Genomic DNA, 21709 nt, shown 5'->3' on the forward strand with positions numbered 1-21709 from the left:
CCACAAAAGCCATTTTCTAAAAAGTTTCTGACACGTCAGTTGGGCCAAAGCACATCTTTAAGAATATATAGACACAACTTCCAAAAACACAGTTTAGGAAATATGAGCTATTATAGGTTGAAGTTCAGGGATAGGTCTTTTTTCCTCTTTCAGCTTTGAGTCTAAAAATTGAAGTTTCTAATCTTGTGAGAGATCGAGAAAGAGAATAACCGTTTACATACAGCATGGGGCTGCCCTTAACAAGCCCTCTTGGGTCCAGATGGTGTCAACAGAGAGACAGTTCAAGTGTATTTGGACTGTGTTCACAGAGCTGCAAGTGCCGGGAGCCATCTGGAAGGTGATGCTGATGGTCCAGCAGAGAGGTAGCCCTCCGTGGCCTATTAGCTCTGACCATACAGGACTTGAACTGACTCAGTGTGGAGACCTCAACATAATTCTTGCTCCCTGGCACGCTGGGGAAGCCCCCTGGGCAGTTGCAGCAGAGAGCAGCTTCTTGGACACCATCTAGATGTGGACAAGATGAAGCCAAATACCCCTTCCCAGCCCAGAACTGAAAACATGATACAAAGACATCGATTAACTCTGCAGGAACCTGCTTGGTACATCATGGTCAGCTCTAACCAGAGCCTATAAACTGGTAGGATCCCAGCTGACCCTTCCAGATTTACTCCAGTGCCCCTCCATCATTTTCCCTCTGTTTTGGCAGGAGGGGTTTGCCCTCCAAACAGAACCTAGGAGAAACATCAATATTGAGTGAAAGCTAATAAATTCACCGACAGCAGCCATCAGCACTATGCAGAGACACAGTTACTGCCTGGCAAGAGGAACTCCTGATCTGGCTGTAAGAGCACTGTATCAGAGCTAATAACTCCTGTCTGATTAGTCAAAACTGGAGCAGAGCGTTTTCCAAATGACAGTATTTCTTAGCTTCATAGTCTTTTGGGGGTGCTTGTTTGTTTTGTTTTAAATTCTTTTTCAATTTAATTATTTTTCTTCTTAGGTTTGGAGATAAACAAGTCTCCATGTTGGGATGTACTATGTAAGGCAGCTTCTCCCCAGGTTCAGTAGTCCCAAATCATGTTGACACAACTGCAACTTCAAGCGAGCATCTCCTAGCTGTGTTGTAGGTTAGAACTTCATTCCCTAGGTTGGGAATGTAACCACCTCCAGCTGGCTGGGAGGAAGAAGAGTCCAGTTAGACAGCAGAGGAAAAATAACTCGAGTTTGTCTTCACTCACAAGCTGCAAGGACCAGCTCTTTTCTTCTCTCACTACCTTTGCTCCTTCTGAGAATTTCAAAGTGCACACTATAAAACAGGGATGGGCTGGTCACTACTACATACAAAGAGACTAAGTCCAGTAGCATTTTCAGGCACTACCATGAGACAAGTCTATAAAGCCTGTGTTGAGTAAGTGAAAAAAAAAAAACACCAACCAAAAAACTGGGGGAACAAAAAACTGAGTGTAGCTTGGTATCATAGCTGAGGTATGGCAGCTATCAAAATGCCACAAGGAAGTACTACAATTAACCTTAATACATGGCACGAGATTTTCAGGAGGGTTAGGTATCCAGTGACAATGTTTAAAAAGTAAATGCACAAAGAAGTAATGTGCTGCCAGAACTGTAACAAAAAGATTGCATAGAAAGTTATGCCTTACGGATGATTTAGCAATATCATAGATAGCACAGGCTCCAGCAAAAAGAGTGAAATCATCCCTATCTTCCCATTTGTCGGCAGAATTTTAACAAGGGGCTCTTGGGAGCTCTTGGGGGCTCCTCCATGGCTCAACAGACAAATTAACTCATCAAAGGGAAGGCAGGGATGATTAACTAACAAAAGCCCCCTCCAGCCCATCACTGGCACATGGTTATTTCCCCCAGATGGTGTTCACCTACCTGAAACTGGTAATGACAGTCTCGGATCGGATTTACAGAAAAACATAGATAATAAGGTCCTGCAAGAGTGACATGATAGGAATTATTGGTCTGTGATGCTCTAGACTGCGCCAGAGGCAGCAGAGCTGTTTTGTAATGTTAGCCTCTGTTTTGTAACGTTATCCTCTCTGCCCGAGATTTCCTGCTGCAAATGGGAGACTTGGTCTCCAGAGAGGCATTTGACCTGACCCTTCCTATACCAGAGTGGGATCAACAGCAAAGAGAATGACAAGAGATGGCAACACTCCCATCACATACAAGCAGAAGCAGTTTAACACCCTTTCACTGGAAATGGATGAATGTCTCTGTCATGTTGAGGCCTGTGCAATATTTTCTTATGCCTTAGAAAAAAATAAAACCAAACTGCAAGTTTTTCTGGCTCTTCTCCAGATGCAATTGAGGTGACAATCGGTAACATTTTGCTTGATACCTTCATATTTGTGTGAAGAGTGCTTGTTAGGCTTTTAAGGACAGTCAATACAGCCAAGAAAATCCACACCATCCTGGTGGGGGCAAAAAAGTAAAGCAAATATAAAACCAGAGAAAGAATTTAAAAAATGAGTAAGTTTCCCTCAGATGAGCAGAAATAAAAGCCTATTTGTGCATGCGTGGGGGGTCAACAGCCTTACAGGACACATCCAACCAGATGTTAATAAGCATGTACTTAGGCTATTGTTTATTAAAATAACACTTAAGTAATTGCATATGCATCCTTTTTTACTTGGCAACTTTAAGATTTCTCTAGTCCAACAAGTCTGGAAATGGATGAGCTAAGTACCTGTGGATGCTAGGACTAGCCCAAGTGGTAGGTTTCCTTAAATGAAAATTTGTCATGAAAACTGAGGCCAGACTGAGAACACTCCTGCCTGCCAGCCATCTTCCTCTGAAAACTAGGATTTGGTCACGATGGGCTTTTGTTTTACAGAGACATGGCTCCTGGAGAATCTACAGTTGCACAAGACTATAGTGTAAGGTTTTCCAAATAGGATCAGGAACTCACTACCAGATCTAATGAAGTGCCATTTTAAGGGGGAAGAAGCAGCAGCAGAGGAATTGCAGAAATCATTCCTCAACTTCCACCTCTGGGTGGCCCTGCCTGAGCAGGCGGGGTTGCACCAAATGACCTCCCAAGGTCCCTTCCCACTTCAATCGCTCTGTGATTCTGCAAAACCTTCCCCTGCTCCAAACCCATTCTTCATGCTTTACCAGCCACACTGTCGCCTGGCTGCCCACACCTCACCCACAAGCTCTCCTGAAGTAGAGACAATAGACCCAAGGTCCTCTTCACTCAGTCTCAACACACAGGGCCTGGCAGGATAGAGCACCTTATAATTAGATGTCCCATGTCAACTAATGCATATTTATTTTTTAAAAAAATCCTGAATACTAGAAGACTTTTAATAGTCTTATCATACCTGTTTTTCACTTAGGGTCGCTGACTGCCCTGTGGAAAAGTGCAAACTCTCAGCATTGTCACTAGAGTAAAAATCCCAGTGAGAAGTATCACTTCCATAATGTTTATTACCTACGCTCTCCAATGCAGTTCCTAGATCATTATGTCACCGCTTAAATAGCAACTTGGACACAACTGTTTTTTTCACAAAAGTTTAGGAATACTTCTAGAAGAAACTACTATCCCAGGGGAAAACTCCGATTGTTTCTTCTAGCAGCTCACAGGGAAGCAGAATGTTCCTCTGACCAAACCAATCCTCCAAATAACTGTTGTCACCACCTCCTTGCAGGTAAACTCTTGGGTGAGAAACAAGTTTTCCACCCAGTTTCTCTATTTTCAGGCAAGTGTGTCTCCCGTAGGAGAGATTTGCAGTCCATCAGACAACGTGATGGACTACCTCTCCAAATGCCTATGAAGATTTAATATTGCTGAGCCCTCAAGGAGCAGACAGAAGTGCAGAGGTGTAGGAAGTTCTCTCTGCCCAGCTGACACCCCTAACCTTGTACCAAACTTGGAAGGGCTGATCCTTCTGTAATTCATGTGATGAGCTAGATGGCTGTGAGCAGTTCAGGCAACTCAAAGCTGTCATAAATCAACAAGTCAACAACACTTGGCCAAGACTGCCACTGTGGCTCCCCACAGAAATACCCTGTTCTTCTGAACATCATCCTAGTGATCAGAAGTACCCGTTATGGACCAACATCCCATTGCGTTACTCACAGTAAAGCACAAAAGCATAGATGTGTGTGAGGAAATGGAAATGTTATTCCAGTGCATCACACAGCTCAGAATTCAGGACAACACCAAAATCTCTATAGGTTTTGGTTTTGTGCTTTCATAAACAAACCCCAGTGATTACTGCATGTGGTAAAAAGTTAACTCAAATCACAGACTTTCAGACTCATCATCACCACAAAGCGGTGATTACAAAGGAAGGCTGTTGCTCGGTGGTGTCAGAATGGAACACTCAGGCAGAGCCAACAACTACGTGTTGCAAAGGTGCTGCCTTCCACAGACACCTGAAACCAGCCTCCGTGGCTGAGCACGCGTGAGCGCACAGGCCGATCCCCGTGCGTGCCAGCGCTGCAGTCCGTCAAACGTGGGCACTAGGATCCTGTGTGCACCTGCACAAAGCCACCAAAATAAAGAACTAAAGAACAGACACTGGAGAAAAAAAACACCCTAAAAATCTGGCAGGGAGCACTGCTCCAGGAAGGCTGCAAATTTTTGATGTGTCTGAGTATTAACCACTGTAGTATAACAAGAGCTACAAGTGGGTAAGTTTTCACAGACACACATGTGCACACACACATTCTCCCTTGTCTCTTTTCTCCTCACAGGGGGAAAAAAGAGTTCTACATGAGTCACTACTAAAACTTTCTCCCTGCAACAAATTTGCTCCATGCGATTTCTTCCTCCCGACCTACACATACACAATAGGTTAGTGGCACTAAGGAAAAAAAAATCCTAAATTAAGCCTTGCTATGATTTTATCCTCCTGTAATGGCACGGGCCGGAGTTAATGTTAAGTGGGACGGGGCAGCAGGGAAAGAGCACGCCAGGGTTAAGATGGAGCATTTAGTAGCAATTAGCAATGATGCACAGTGCAAAAATAGCAACAATAAAAAAAAAAAAAAAAAAAGAAAAGAGGTTACACTAGAAATAAAACCATTAAGGGAAATAAATTTAACAGTTCAGCCAATTAGCATTTGTCTAAGAAAGGCAAACTTTCTGTTGCTGTTGTTAAGCAAGCTGGGAAGTAAAAAACAGAAAAATCTAATCAGAAATATTTACTTCACACTTGCAATGTCTCTGTGTTTTCCTAAAAGACAGAGCCTCTGTCCCACTTTTTTGAGACCCTCTCTGCAGTTCTAGGGAGAAAATATTTAGTTCAACATTATCGTAAGCTAGAATATGGCTCTATTTATGTGACAAGTTGACAACATACAATTTCATGCTTGTTGAACTGATCTGTGTTATATATTCACTGTGAATATTATGAAGCCTCACCATTATAAATATGAAACAGTATACACTTATTCAAAATAACTCCAGCAGTGGCAATTTATAGCTCGGTTGTTTGCGTGCTTATGAAGTCCAAATGCCACCTTAAGAAGCTGCATCTCACTAAAACAGATGTGGAGTGTGACTGTGACCAAAGTGGATTTAAGATGACCTCTGCGAAAGGAGGCTACTGCATTTTTGTCTGTATGGCAGCTGACACCAGTTTGTATTTAGACACGGAGCCAGTGGGAACAGAGTGTAACACAGTGTCCTCAAGGGCTGGTTTTAACACAGGCCAAGACATTCGTCTAATGACCTAATTAGCTTACTACTGTTCTGGTGAATGTTAGCCTTCCCTCTTGCAGAAAGGACAGGTGCTCAGCAGAGCAGAGACACCGTGGGTACCTCAAGCCACGGCTGCTCCAGGTGAAATATCTCCTTAATGGGACTGCGAAAGCAATCACTTGCATTTTCTTGATCAGATGCCTGGGGAATGGTCTTGGTGGCGTCATACATCGAACAACAAGCTTTCAAAGCAATTGTTTTTTTGCTCATTTGGGACTTATTTTCTGCCTGAGGGTTTCAAACAACATGCAAGGTTCTTGCATTAAAACAGAGACACATTTAGACAGTTTGTAGTTCGTCCAAGCCGGAAAGGGAGCAGCAGAACACCTTGCTAATGCTTGATACAGAGCATTTGCATAAACTCTTCCCTATTACCTAGCAGCTGGTTCGAGTAAAATATATTCCACTTACTGCTTGAGCCTTTTTAAATTTCAGCATAGCTAGCCATAGATTATAGTTTACATACATCATCCCCGTAGATGTGATGTTATTCTGCTGGTCTCCTCTTTAGTAGACGTAGAAACCTGAGTCAGGTCAGAGACACTGGAAAAGGTAAAGCATTCAAACACACAAGGAGGGTAACATTGCTCCATTAGCAATATAAAAATTCTGGCACTTTAGCCCAGCCTCCACTGTTTTCTTCTCCTGGAACTAAGGGTCTTTTTCCTACTCTCGCAAACGGTTTTTATGAGGCATTGTTACCTTTTATTGTTCTTATAAAGTTTCCTATCCCAAATCTGCATCTTTTGCCTTTTATGTTTATTGTTGTATTAAACCTACAATGTTGTCTGTCTCCCTACTAAATCTATCCTGTAAGCACATACTGTACATTCATTTCTCTAGGACCTCAGTAGCTCTTATCTGCTTGCTTTTATGATCTCTTATGAACTGCTAGGAATAGCAATTTGCAGCGCTGTTTGTAAAGTCATCTCAGACTGAACTCAGCCTTCCCCTTTTCTGCCATACAGCGATACTCTCTGCAGTGAAATCCCATTTGCCATAGAAACATTTCATTACAGGATGCATTTTAGAGGGACGCAAGTTCCCAAGTACCCTACCTGTGCTTATCATGTAAAACATAATGTATAACATTCAATATGTATGAATCTGAATTTCAAAAAAAACCTACTTATCAGAGCAGGAAACTACATGTTGATATGAGATGGTCCTGTACCACCTCCAGATTCAACAATATGCTGCTCGCTCTGTGTTACTGCCCAGAGCTGTTTAATTCGTGCTCTCTGAGGCTCCAGACATGCTGCCATGCCGTGCACACAATCTCAGTTCTTCTAAGCACTTTGATAAGCTTTACTCTGCCATTATACCACCTAGAACATTAAACACAATGTTTAAGTTCTATGTTAAATCACAATCAGTTCCTATTAACTGTTCCAAGCTCCTCATTTTTATCAACAGTTACTTTATTAAATCCTTAATAATATAGATGGAATAGTTAGTTAATTTGTGTGTTGAGCCATGGATGTTAATTTGTAAACATAATAACATACTGCAATCATTTGCATAATAGCATTTTAATCTTTTTAGTAAAAGCTGTAATTCCCTACAAAGTACGCTGCAGTAGAAACTAAGTGACTATTGGTAATAATAAAAAAGGCCTTAAAATTCTGATCCTATTATAGTGTTGGAACATACCCAAACTGCTACCATAATCTCTGAAATGTTACTGTTCTCTGATTTAGGTGTCTGTGTCAAGAATAAAAATGAAGTATAACTGGTAGCAGTAGACTATTTCCTAAATGTAATTTAGTATTCACTAAGCACCAGCACTTTGCAAATAGCTCTGAGGCTTTCCTTCAAAGTTCAGAGCTCTAGTTATGCATATTGTGTGAGGTACACCATGCAGCTCACCTCCAGCCTCTGTTGTGCTGAATAGATGGCTATGATAAATCATGCTGATTTGGCACTGAAGGGCATCAGCCATCAAGGATTTGACTACTATGTCTTTTTTCCCCCCCCTGAGATTATATCTCCTTGAACTGCCTGCCCTGGGCTACTAGTTTTGGAGAAAATTAAAAAGTGGAAAAAAATGCTAGGGGAGGCCAGTACAGAAAGTCTATATAGGCTCAGTTCTCTGGAAACCCATTAACACCAGTCACAAGACTGGCAAAGAAAACATTGGTGGTTGTTTAAAAGTCAGGCCAAGTCATTTTACGCAAGATCTGGTAATTCATTAATGAATCTGGCTGCAAACCTTGAATGGATAACCTGAAATAGTGAAAGAGACTGGCAGCACTACAGAACATGAGGGAATTTATAATCGGAACCAATGCAAATTATCCTGGTGATGTTAAGGCTCCCCCTTGCCCTCACCATCTTCCCTTCCAGATAAATAAGAAATCATTTATCTCCACAAATTTCCCTGCTGCCAGGGGCAAGACAGTATGCATTTTATTGTGCATCTCTTTCTCACCCCACATTCTCATTGCTTGTAATACAGCATTTTTTGGCAGCCTACAATAAAACATAGTAGCCTATTTAGGCTTTCCAAATACACGGAACATCGCATGGTCTTGAAAAGTAACCTGGGCTACACCTATGCAAAACAATTAAAAATATAGTCATCAAATACGGCAAGCATCTCCCTGGAACACAGAATTATATAAATAAATAAAGTCCATGGAACGGCAAGCAATGTGGGTTGTCTGAAGTCTTTTAAAGGCTAAGAAAAGTGTTTTGCCAAGACTACCACACTTAGAAATCTTTATGATTTTACATAAGTTCATTATACTTAAACAGATTATTGCCTATCTACGGGCCGCATTTTCTGTTAACATCAGCTGAGTTATGTGCAAGCAATGCCAACAGATATATCCACTGTAGATGTCTTTTCTCTCCATAATGCTAGGCATGAGTCATAAATAATTTTGAATATGACTAACCTCATATGATAGGGTATGGTATATTTGAAGAAGCCTCAGGGGACAACAGTTTTCCCAAACAAAAAGCATTCTCACTCACGCCACATTAAGTTGTATGGTTGTTCACGTCTTCACATAGCATTGCCTTTGAGAAGGAAAAACTAATAATTCTGATTTTCTAAAAGTAGCCAAATTAATTTTTTACAAACGTAAGTTTTTTAAAGTCTAGTTCTTCACAAAAAGCAAATCCTGAAAGTGAACCATCTAAATAACTGGTCTTGGGTGACTTGTTAACTATTTACTTGCATGAACTTGTGTCAATAGACAGTGTGCCCTGAGGGGCAAGAACTCCTTCATTTTATCTTGCCAGTAGTCAGAACAACCCGCAAAGAAAACCAGGAGAAAAACAGAAGCGATCAAGCTATGAATAGAAAGAAATCAACTAATTCATAACATACATCTGTACACACGTTGATAAGAAGAGCCTCCGCGCTGGGGCAGACGGTACAGGCTCAATTCAGGATCAGTATCGGTTACACTGGCACGTGAGCAGAATAACGCAGTGATGAATTAGGTACGTCTACTGGTGTGTTTTAATACTATGGAGAAAGCCAGTATCTCATCACACCTAAGTGGACGAGAGCAGGGATTTATAGTCAACAGTAACGCTCTACCTACACTAATTGGACCTTTATCTCACTTGGCTCTTGGTTGCTACCATAACTATTAATTTTTAGTCTGTGAGAGTCCCAGTGCCACTGGGAGTGTCTAAGCTTGTGGGTGCTCAGCTCAGGCGAGCTTCCAGGCATGTGGTTTGCAGAAAGCTAGAAAATTCACTTTCTGAATGACAAGCCTTTCTTAAAAAGAAGTGCACCAGCTAGAGACATCCAGGAACTTTGTAAAGGGCTTTTGAACACCGGCCCTCACCTAGACAATGCCACATGTACTGCATTAATACCTCAAAGGAGAGCGTGCTTCATTCAAGGTTAGGTCTGGTAGCTTGTACAGCTTGTACAATAAACACTGCTCTTGTAATTCCCAACGTTTGTTTGCCATTCTGGTTCTTTCCCTTCCATCCTAAACAGACTGTATTTCCATTTTTGTATGACAAGGTCTCACCTGGAAGCTTACTGCTCCCATGATAATAGGAGAGAAGAAAAGAAAAATTAAAAAACTAGCTCTTTTCTTTAAAAATAAAAGGCAATGCAGATCAATATGAAAAAAACCTAGAGACTGCCAACTGGGAAACTGCACAAAACTTTTCATTCTCTCAGCTAAATCAGATAGTTCCTTGCAGAGCATGTGAGTTAGTCTCTGGAGGAAGAAAACATCTTCTTCTGTTCTTGAGCACCCCCAGTCGTCACATTACAGAGTGGCAGAGGCGAGAAATAGTGCAAGGTATCCAGCTGCACGATGGAGAATGGGGACAGGGTTCATGTATGGAAGGAGAAAGTAACTGTTTCATTCCCATCTTTCTAGGCCAAGAAACCAAGCAATGTAAATATAACATAGTATGAAGCTGAAAATAGTCTAATCTTGCACTGCAGCATTGCAAAATGCCACCAGAGCACAGTTTGTCCTAGATGTTGTGTGGGCCAAATAGTGCTGTCAGAGACAGCAAGACAGCCTGCAACTGACACTGGGCAGGGTGAGGAAATTAGGTGTTTGTAGAGAGGACAACAGAATTTATCCATTAGGAAGGAAGCCGCATATTTCATTTCCAAACTATCATTTCTGACCTACTAGTTGCTGCCTAGATGTATTCCCCAGTTGCATACCACCTATTTCTTCACACTGGGGCTGCTCATCCTCAGACACACCCGAACGGGCCCATGAGAGGTTACACGTAATGACCAGTACCTGGTGTCACCCTCTCCCAACGCTGTTACATACACGCTTAACTGTTTGTCTCACAGTTTGCAATATGCGTTGATTTGAGACGGGAATTGCCTTCTATAGGAAGTGACAATTCCTATAAAAGGTATATAGGGGAATCATCACTACCTATATGAGACAATTTTGTACTCAGCAGCTGGGGCCACCAGTGCAGCCGAGCAGTTATGCACAGGGCAAGCAATGAATCTGTGGTAAGTCACATCAAGTTCTACTGGTTTTACTGGAACGATTTGTGTGCTTAAAGCTGGTAGATGGCTAATTATATTACTTATCAGGAACTTCCAACTTAGAAGTCCGTTTTCCAAAAGAAAAATGCATCTGTATTTGTTTTTTTATGAATGAGTTAAAATACATCTCGGTTATGTGAAAAGCAAAACCACCATCCCTCACACCAGCTGCAAATGTGTTCCCTGCCCCCCTGCCACTGACCATCCAGACCTGCACACTGGCACACCATACCCTGCCTGAGGCTGTACAACTGCAATTCAAGAACTAGACAGGCTTTGGAAACTTTGTAAAACAAGGCACAGAACATTATACAACTAATGAAAAAAAAAGGGCCTAAGCAAGGGGTTTAGCAGGAGTAATTTCACTTTTATTTGAATAAAATTAACACCAAGTTACTTAGGTGTAAATGACAGAAATTCAAAAGAGCAAATCAGTTTCTGTTACCAGTTACACTAGTATAAATCCAGAGTAACATCATCTGCATCAGGGAGATCACTGCGGTTTAGAGCTATATAAAGAACTTTTTTTTCAAGACATCTTGGGTAAGCATTTTACTATACTGTTTCAGTTATTTTTTCAAGCCCTTAAACTCCAGTATGATAACTCAGGGTTTCCCTGAGCCAGTGGGCCAGCCGCACCTCCTGGAGCTGTGGCACCTGCTGTGTGAGAGGCAGCACCCGCGGCTTGCTGTTGCACAAGGTCTTCCTGCCAGCTAATCAATTTATTGTCCCATTTCCCAGTCAGTGGATGATCTATGGCATCTCCTATCACCAAGGAGGGAGGGAGGTTAGGGTTCAGGAGAGGCATGGCTATTCCATAACCACAGGGAGAATCATGAAGGTTTTGCACAACAAAAGCAGGAAGACTGAAGACGGAGATGAAGAGATCGTAACCCTCCTCTCATACACCTTAATCCTCTACGCAGAATTTTAAAGAAAACATTTAAATCTCTCTTACCGCCCTTCCACTTTTACTTTAAGACTGCTCGCCACCAAGAGATCTATGAAACATCCCAAATAATGTGCTGGTTCCTGAGCTACTCACAGCCCTCACTGCCTTCCCTGCCACGTCCACCCTTTTTCTCCCCTATACATCAACTACAAGGACCTCTCAATTTGTGTGCAAGTGCCTTACACTGTAACACTCCAAGCAGCCAAAACCTTCATTAGAAATGCTACTCATCAGCTAGCTGCTGTGCCACACTCCACTTCTTGCTGGGGAATGCAAGTGGAAGACAACAAACACGTTTCAACTTTTGTTTTTCTTCGTAGCTGACAGCCATGCAACTCCTCGCCGTGACACCACAGGGCAGTGTGCTCTAGGCACTGTTTACCCATTTCTTTTAAAAGTGAAAAGTTCCATTTAACTCCTTTCCAGGTTTTTTTCCCTCCTCTCTCCAGATCACAGGCCTGGTTTTCATAATGAGGATTAAGGGTGCCAGCAATAATCCATAACACACATCACTATGTTTATTGTCTCTTAACAGGGGAAAAATGGTAAAACTGTTGTCCACCAGGCTAAAGAAAATAGAAAAAAACGTAAGCAAGGATTTTGCAATGTGTACTTGCATCACCTTGCCTTACCTCGAATATGTTGGCAGGTTCATTGCTGTATTGATTGGAGATGATCTCTGACTGGTCGCTGTACCACTTGAGTCCTCCCAGAAAGCTGTCTGCATCCAGGTCGTTCACATCTAATTCGGAGAGGTCAAGTTCTGGGAGATCCGGGCAAAGAGGCTGGTCTTCGCCAACCAGAGCAGCACACTGCAGGAAACAGCAACACAGAAGTAGTTTCATTACTTACCAGGAATCTGTTAATATCATGTGATAAGAATTAAGCCTTGATTAAGCTATGGCACACGGTCACTAGAACTGACGTTGTTTTCTGGAAGAAAATGCCACTAAATTTTAAATCATTGTTAGCTCTATACAGGTATGCAAAGGGGAAGGGGAAACAGAAGGGCATAAGCTGCCTTCTCTATCATATCTCTGTCCAGGGGCAACAGCTTTCCTTCTCCCTATACTCTTTGATAACAATCGTGTTCAAAGCTTTATTAAATCCAACAGCAGAGGCCAAAGCATGGCCTTATTCTGCTTCAGAGCGAACCAGTGCAGGTAGAAGTTACAGATGAATACCTCTGGGCAAGGTCTGTCATGCATTTCCTGATGCATTCAGGTTAAAGAGGCACAGCCTGTTACAGCCTTCAGCCCTGGAGGCTAGCTCAAGCTGGAGATAGTGACACTTCTACAGATCCTCACTGTATTCCTTGAGGTCAGTCATGATGGTGGCTACCATATGGGCATAAAAAAGGTACGGGTAGGTGATGCTGCTGTGCCCTTTTCCCGATGCACGCTGTGATGCACAGACTACAGCCACCCAGTTACACGTCAGGGTCCTCACAAATGAAGGGAGTTCTGAAACACCCCCATGTTCACCTCCGGATGCCAGGCAGAGATAGTTAACGCAGCCTTTCACCTGCTTGGTGTGAACATGTATATTGTCCCAGTCTGCTTCCTAAGTGTCCCCAGACAGTGGCTGCAGTGAAGGAAACAAATAGATTTTCCTCCTCTAGCAGCCTCTGATCCAGTAGTTCTAATGTAAAGGGTCTGTGAAACGTTTTGGCTGAGGTAGTAAACAAAATCTAGTCTGCACAGACCCTCTTGAGCAGTGCAAAATGTTTTTGTCTCTGTGACTTACCAAGAGAATAGTGATAAATACAAATAAACCTGGAATAAGTGTCCTTTTATATGCTAGTATGAAGCTAGCATAGGGTATTGACTGACCCACCAAGCAAGAAAATATTAATAACACACATCCACTTTAGCACGGCAATAGAAATGTTAAGAGTACCCACCAAAACCATTTCCTAATTATGGAAAACACAAAGTGACAGCTTGGTAAATAGCAGAGTGCCATACGTCAACGCAGCTTGATGAAGTAATTCCTCCTGCACTGCACCACGCACCTTTGTAACCCATCTCCGAACACCTGCGCTGACATGGCTGTACTGCAAACCACACATAAAGCTGAAAAGGCACTAGGCGCTGAATGGTTAAAAGTTATTTAAAGTCAGCTGTGTTTACGGGCTTTCACCCTACATATTTCTAGTGTTGGATTATGGATGGCCAGCAGCAGGTCCTCCTCAACTCCCGTCAGTTGACCGGGTGGGTTGACTGATTTCCCAACTTCTACTTGAACTGAAGTCAAGCCAAAAAGCGTCACTTTCTGAAGAGGAATGTCTGTAGGGCACTAACACAGTGTCCACGGATGCAAATTGCTCGATACCGGTTATGTCACACTCGCAAGGACCGCCTTTCACAACAATGCCAGCGGGAGCTGCTGAAGGTGCATTTCATTGAGGTTTTTGTCCCTGGGAACCTCAGTGCGTCTGCAGTGCGCGGGCTGGATGCAGCAGCGCAGCCACCAGCAAAGATTTTGTCTGTTGGCACAAAGAGTCGGTGCAGCTGGTGCGAGCTATAATTTACCAGACAACTTCCACGTCTACCAGGACACTGCGAGATAATCACCCCACAGGCCAAGGGGCAAGGGAGCTGCGAGGCTGCAAAATGAGGCTCTGAAATAGCAGTTGCTTTTCTTCCTATTATTTAAGCGGCTGCAGAACTTTAAGAAGTCAAAACCCCACTTAAACAATTTTCACTGCACACAATTTTTTATCATTATTTTGGTCATAGGGGAGAGAAAAAAAAAAAATTAGAGCGTTCCCTCTTCTTTAGTGCGAGACACAACCTTCCCGCAGCAATCTTATAATGCAGGGATGACCTTTTTTGATGCTTGGCCGAAATCTCTGATCTCATTAAAGGATAATCTAGTTTTTGACTGAAAAGGTAGATTTTCAGCATTATTCTCAGGTTTGTGTTGTGGAGGTCAGTAGCTTATAACCGATACTGTAGACTTCTAAAGTATCCTGCTGATCTGTTACTGCTTTCGTTTGTAAAAATAGCTTCACTCGGTGAACCACCTACTTAAACATGTTTACTCTTGGTAATCTGCATTTTTAAGTTCCTACAGTGGGCTTTTGAAGCAACATAAACGATGGCATTAAAAAAAAAAATCCTGCTCATCGCAGCTTTAATTTGCCTATAGTGACTGCAATGTCACCTAAAAAAATTTAATTGCTGAAGTGAAGTATATATGCTCTTGCCAATGTTGACATGATAATAAAATCAATGTTTCTGAATATGACATTATGCTTCTAATCTGAGACACATTACTAGCAAGTGTTCCTGTTATTAATTTGTATTTGGCCTTTTGATGATGCCAGATTTAACACTCCAAGTCCTAAAACTGTCCTCATCTGACACACTGATATTTACTGTTTGCCTATACATCTGTAACAGGTGCACCCGCATTGCTAGCACACGTTTTACTGTCTTCCCACCGTTATTTGATATTATAGTTATTCCATAACTATAGTTTTAATTTTATAGTAACATCTAGGAGGATAAAGCAGTCACTAAACACAAAAGGCTAATTACTGTGCGTTATTTCACTCCAACAGACTTTTTTCTCTTAGTTCAGGTGCAAACAATAAATTAGCTTAACTGCACTGACAACAGTGAATCGTTATAATTAAGTATAATTCTCCATTAACCTTTTGGATGTTTTTGTGCCTTTGAAGGTAAATTAAAAAAAAAAAAAAAAGACTGGACTTGTGCCATATTAATTATATTAATGAAAAAATAATCTACGATTTATTTTTAACAAATTTTTCAAACAGTCTAGGGGGTGAACCCCAGAAAGAGAGACTTGACAGAATGTGTGTCATGTGGATTCTCTCTATCAATCTTTGCAACCTTACTGTATATCACCTTCATTAAGCTGTGAAGCACTGGGGACGCTGATCAGCTACAGTGATGCAGGCCTTTATTAAGCAACACGCCATCCTGTCATTATGTGAGTGAGAATATAATACATTTTACGTTGACAGCAAACATTAATGATTCAAGAAATGAAAGCTGCCTCTAGTACCTGCCGCCTGTGATATTTTAGATCAGTAAAGATGATCCCCCGAGCCAAAGCACCACACAGACACTACTGTATTGCTATAGGAAGTGCAATGCAGGAGCACGTTGGTAAAATCCTACCCACAGTTAATCTATCCACCACACAATTAATATTAAGATCAAACCTCTTTTTTTTTCTTCTTCTTCGCACTATGAAAAAGTCATTGACATAAATTATCTATTCTGTTACTAGCTTGAAATTACTGCAGGAACTCTAGTGATTAAAATAAATCTTCAGTATTTCCATATAAGCTGGTTCTTCAATCAGCTCCTAGCAGCATTAGGAATAATACATGATGGAAAAATGAAGCTACGGCAGCTGAGACCCACGCTACAAGCCAGACAACAACCCACAGGATACTCCAGCTACTCAGAAACAATTAGGACTTTGGAGCCAGAAAGTCATCCACTTACAGCCTTGACTCATAATAGCTACAGGACATATGAATTATCCATATCTATTCCACTTTACCAAGAAATCAAAACAAGATAAGAGCAATTACAATATGCAAACAGAAATCAGTGGATACAATGGCAAGCTGCAAATATTTAAAACACGACAAAAAGACTTGAGAATCCGTATGCATGCTCCACCAGATGGGAAAAATGTACTGGAGAACACAGGAACGTTTTTACTTTAGATGGGTAGCTCTCTACGGCATGAACATCATACCTAAAAAGCATCGCCTGTAACCTGTTTTTCCTTCCCCCGTTGCCTGAGGGGAGCATTTTAAGCACTTATTCCAAGCTCGCAGCCAGAGGGTTAGTTCCTTTGAGCAGGTCTGTATTTGGGATTCCTCTCCATAGGGTCCAAAGAAAGTTTGTCTTGCTTTGCAAGTTGCCCGAACTTTCAGGTAACGCTCCATTTTGCCAAATGCAAACATGTAGAAATCCTCAAACCTCACTTTATACTCCAGAGATTACCAGGGAGCTGCTTGCCTTTTTTTTTTTTTTTTTCTTTCCCCTTTATGAATTGTAGCCAGCAGAAGCTGTGGATTTGATGTATTGCCGTCTATTTTTACACAAGCAGCAGCGGCAGCAGTGGCAGCAGCAGTTCACACAGTCCTGCATAAACTCTATTCTCATGGTTCATCCTGTTGTCTCTGCCGTACAGCGGGATTTAACCATTTGCTGGACTACTTGGATTGCCTGCGACCCTGCTCTACTGGACATTAGCTACAGCGTCATTATTCCAATATCACAAGAAGCAGGGAAACGTTTCCTTCCAGAAATCTCTTTTTAAAGCATTTAAAGCCAAACAACAGGGTATTCGTTCTTGTGTGCATGTTTGAATTCTGCAGCTGATAAACAAGGAAAAAAAACCTTCGACAGAGCACAGTGAAACAAGCAATTAAAATATGAAGCTGTTGGTTAATTTTAACAACTTTTTTTTTTTTTTTTTTTTTTTTGGGGGGGGGCGGAAATTAATGTTAATCTTATTGTAAATAAACATGGCATTTTTCCAACCAGGCCACTAAATGCCACTGGAAAGACTTCAGACACCGATTCATATCAATATCTTAGAGCATAAATATTGCATATGACAGGAAAGCGAGCCAGAGGCACATGAAAATAGTTTCCAACTGCAGGAGATACTGATGACAGGAGCTCAGCTTTGATTTGCTCAAGGCATCACAGAGTAACCTTAAAATAGCAAACTTAGTGGAGTTAAGATAAGATTGGGACTTGTTTGCAAAGTCTGCCTCCTCGGCCATCCTGCCGGCCCCTGGCAAGCCCACCGTGCCCGCGCCCCACGCGCTGCCCACGCCGCGCTGCCCTCACCTCCAGATCACTCCATACAGAGTCCTGGTTGCACATGTCCCACGCCATCCAGCTGCGGAGCGACGGCAGGAAAGCTGGCAAACTACGGTCCAGAGGCAGGCAGGCAGCAAGCAGACACTCATGCAGGCAACGAGACCCTCTCTGAGAGTGAACCGAAGGCACCTGTCTTACTACTGTTCCCCGTCACATGACAAAGCTATTAAAAAGTAGGCTGGGCTGTCACTCATCCAGCCTTCTGGTGCCGCTGCTCCAGCCCGTGACGTCACCAGGGGCAGACCCAGCCTGAAGTGAAGTAAATCTTTGCAAAACCCGCTCAGAGCTGGGCGGCCGCGGCACCACGCTGCGATCCCAAGCACATTTCCACGCCACACCCCCGAAACTCTGCTCCTGCCGTAGCGCAGCTCCTAGCCCTCCCTATCTTTTAAATTTCTTGGCTTGCTTTCTTTTTCCACCCCCTCCCTCCACGCAAACAACAGGCAGAGCTGTGCTTATAAAGAAAAAGTGAAGTAACTCCCAAGCGAGCTCCAGCCTGCGTGCTCCGAGCAGCCCCAGCCCAGCCTCTGCAGCACCCACACGGGCTGCCGGCGCTCCCTCCTTCCGAGAGGCTGTCCCAGAGTTCGCCAAAAGTTATGACACCTTTGAACGGTCTTATTTTTTTCCACTTGAGGACTGTGCATCTCATCAAGTATATTCGTTAGTTTAACAGGTTCTCGCCGGTAACTTCAACTTGAGTTAGTTTTTTTCCACACCAAATGCACCAGCAGGCACCCCCTCCCACCCCCCAGCGTTTCCCAGGAATGGAGTAAGCATCTATAAAAAACATTCATACAGTTATCTCACCTGCTATAAGGAGGGAGCCTGATGCTGTTCCCAGCTAGATTACAGTATTTCTCAGCTGCTCTTTAATCACTTCTCTGTCCCAGTGTACTCCCCCTAGAAACCAGGGTTGTTACAAGCAGCCGCCACAGCGCTGCCCATAACCGCTCAGCCCCCCCTCTGCTTTTCCTACAAGCACCGCTGCCTCAGGGTGCATTTCTGTACAAACACCATGCACCAACCTCTCTGACCTGGAGCCAGCGTTTTCGCATTGAAAATCAGAAAACCCCTCTTGTCGTGTGAACACCCAGCCACGCTGCTAACACAAGTGTCTCCTCCTCGAAGCCTTGCCCAGAAAACAGGGGCTGCTGCAGGTGCAACTGGTTTGTGATGCCCCTGCGCACCCAACAAACTCCAGGGAGCACGCTGAACCGCAAAACGCTGCCCACAACAGGGACAAAAAAATCAAATAAAGGTCTTGTGTAACTATCCCCACCTGCCTGCTTATTGACTTAAGTTGTAGGTGTATTAATTAGCTGGGTGCAAAAATCTCGTGAAATGTAAGCGCTGGCTCCGTCGCACCGGGCTAGCAGTCAGTCACAAAACTATAATTGATCATCCTCCTTGTCATGAAATATTCATTTTCATTGTTATTTGCAAACTTCAGTATTCTAAAGGCTAAATGAATTCAATTATTATACAAGGCTGTGGCGACTTTGCTGAGAGAAAAAATAAATAAAAAGAAGTACAGTTCTTGAAATAGTCTTTCTCCCGCAGACACTGGAAACTTCAGAAATGGTAGGAGGTCTCAGATATATTCTTAGCTTATTTGTGTTCCCTTGTAATTCATTATTGCCAGTCCTGATAAAATGTACAGTTTTCCCGGCTCTTGCTTAAGTTGCAAATCACATCACACTGTCATATTTTCACCAAGCACAGATGACAAAAATGGCATTGTTTTTACTTTACTTAATTAAAAAAAACCACAGCAAAATACTGAATGACTACAGAAAGCCTTTCCTACGAGTGATTAAATTAACGGTATTGCTTTGCTCGCACAATGAAAAAAAAACTTCATTTCCTTCCCAATTATATGCTGATTTAATGATAAAACAGCAGTAAATTATTAAGATTTGGGGCAAAGGTGAGTACCTCTACCCTCCCCAAACAGTCAACTGTGAAATAATGCTGGGCACCTGCCTGCCTGGAGTGGAGTCGGTTCTTATTAATTATTATCTGTGGATCCATGGCTGGTGGAATATTCTCCTTCAATACTTACTTATAATTGTGTTCATTGACTGTGCCGAATCCATCATCTGGTTTTTTTGAAGTTTCATTCACACCTTTTATAGAAATGTATTTACACTGGAACATTTCATATTGCTGTTTTGGATATTTTGACCTGCTCATGTTGTTTCTATTTTCTACATTTCCACTTCACTGCTTTCCCTTCAAATTAGCAAGTTAACTGATAAATATAAACTGTGACCTTAGTGGTGCTCTCACTATACAAGCTTTAGAGATTGGAGAACTTTCTTAGTGCACTGTAGACAGTGCAAGCCATAGGTAATAACAACAGAGTCCCCGAGAGCTTTTCTATGGCCCTGTCCACATTACAGCTTGAACTTTACTGGCAGTCCCAGCGCTACCTGGAACGGATGCCAAGCACGATTCCAACTACAAAAGACTCTGAGCTTTCAACAAAGGTTCTGCATTGTTCAGGAAGAATTTTATTTTTAAAAATCAAAGTGTCTTACCCCAGCCATAGTATAAATTCACTCACTAGGACCTTTTTTCTCACATGTTTTAATGTGTTTTATTGAGCGTAGCGCACATAAGAGAAGAAAATCAAGGCAGGCAGTTGCAGTGGTGGTGCAGTTTGGAAACGGTGCGGCCTCAGCCTAAGTAAATGAAGCCTGTGAAACCCAGCCAGCACCTAAGCTGCTCTCCTCAAAGAAAACCTTGTCTTCTGAACATTCCCTAGTGGCTTTAGCAATGCCCTCCCCTCGTGTTTTGACAACACTAAAGAATTGCACAAACATCTTTCCCGGGGCAATACCTGAGCACGTGCACGTTATTTGGTTCCATAACAAACACATCCAAAGAAAACCCTCTTTCAGCAAAGTCTGCCGGTCCCTTTGGCCCAATCTGCCCTGCTGAAATGTCCGTACCACCCCCTCAATCCCTGCGCTTCCCTGGTTTTCAGGTTACTCTGTGCATATTCTCAGAGATTCCCAAACTTTGCCTTTTGATCTTCAAGGGCCATAGTCAAAGAGAGTTCTGGCAAGCCTTCCGACAGCGTTTGGACACAAATTCCCAAATCCTGATACATTTTTTAATGGGACTGGAAGGTATGTCTGCCTGCAACAACACAGAATAGGATTCAAAGACCAAAGCCTTCAGGCACTCTGTCCTTGACTTTTTCCTGAATTCAGCATTCATTTTATCTCTTCTTCCTCTTCTTTCACCCACATTTTCTAACCATGATCATGTTTTTATTCCCTGCAGTTTAGATTTCTCAAAGAAGCTACTGATTTTGGAGCCCCGCATAATTTTGAAACCCAAAACTTAGTCCCTTCATCATGGCACTGAGGAAGAAAGAATTTCTTTCCTTGCCCCCAAGACTATGGTACTTGTTGATTTTCAGCAAAGTTTGCTCCTTTTTCAGTGCAGTAAGGACAACCAGACTGGTATATAAAAACAGTGCTGCAGTTTCAGCAAGCTGATGTTTGCAAACCAGTTCTTACACCAGTTCAACCCTTTCCACTCGACCCTCCAAGACAGAATGGCCTTACAGCAGAAGATCAGCCAGTGCTGTATATAAAAGAACAAACTGCACTCCAAAGGTGTGTTAGCGTGAATGGAGTTCTATATAAAGTATATGTACCCTATTAATTTTTTATTAGAAATCTTCCTTCTGTGCATCTTTACTCTTATTTTTTGCACAGTTCTGTATTTGTTTTCCACTCCATTCTCTCAGTTCCACTTCTATCCTATTTGTTTGCTGATTTTTTTTTTCCTTCTCAGCTTATTTTACTTATTTATCCAGTTCATCCTACCCAGAATACACTCTCAATAGCATAAGCCAGTGAGTCAAACTCCTTGAACTTCTGGGTTCACTGGTGCAGTAATTCTACAATGGAATAAAGCAGTATGCCCTCTCCAATTTTGCTAGGGCAGTTATGAACTGATATATATATATAGAGAGAGAGGGAGAGAGAGAGAGATACTTTTTTCCAGAGGAAAACGACAATGGTGCTCCACACCACCTCTCTGTAAAACTCAAGAGATTTGGGCCAAATTAACTTCTGGCCCAACTATGGGCAACAGGCTGCTGTCTCAGGAGC

General features: G+C 42.4%; 1 protein-coding gene across 3 annotated transcripts in view; it reads right to left on the bottom strand.

Moving 5' to 3' along the window:
* The window catches only part of PPARGC1A (PPARG coactivator 1 alpha), a 365064-nt gene that overhangs the window by 48305 nt on the left and 295050 nt on the right, over positions 1-21709 (bottom strand). Inside the window, exons 1-2 of one of the 3 annotated variants that reach the window (XM_005501286.3) lie at positions 17547-17744; positions 12324-12503 (exon numbers count right to left, since the gene is read on the bottom strand). In XM_005501286.3, coding sequence (XP_005501343.1) covers positions 12324-12503; positions 17547-17594 — 228 coding nt within the window. In that variant the 5' untranslated portion in view covers positions 17595-17744. Of the gene's footprint in view, positions 1-12323; positions 12504-17546; positions 17745-18386; positions 18533-21709 lie in introns of those variants that run through there. The other 2 variants (XM_065060648.1, XM_021286094.2) reach the window with 2 other exon arrangements.

This window comes from Columba livia, chromosome 4, assembly GCF_036013475.1.
Source record: "Columba livia isolate bColLiv1 breed racing homer chromosome 4, bColLiv1.pat.W.v2, whole genome shotgun sequence".
NCBI classification, from domain to species: Eukaryota; Metazoa; Chordata; class Aves; order Columbiformes; family Columbidae; genus Columba; species Columba livia.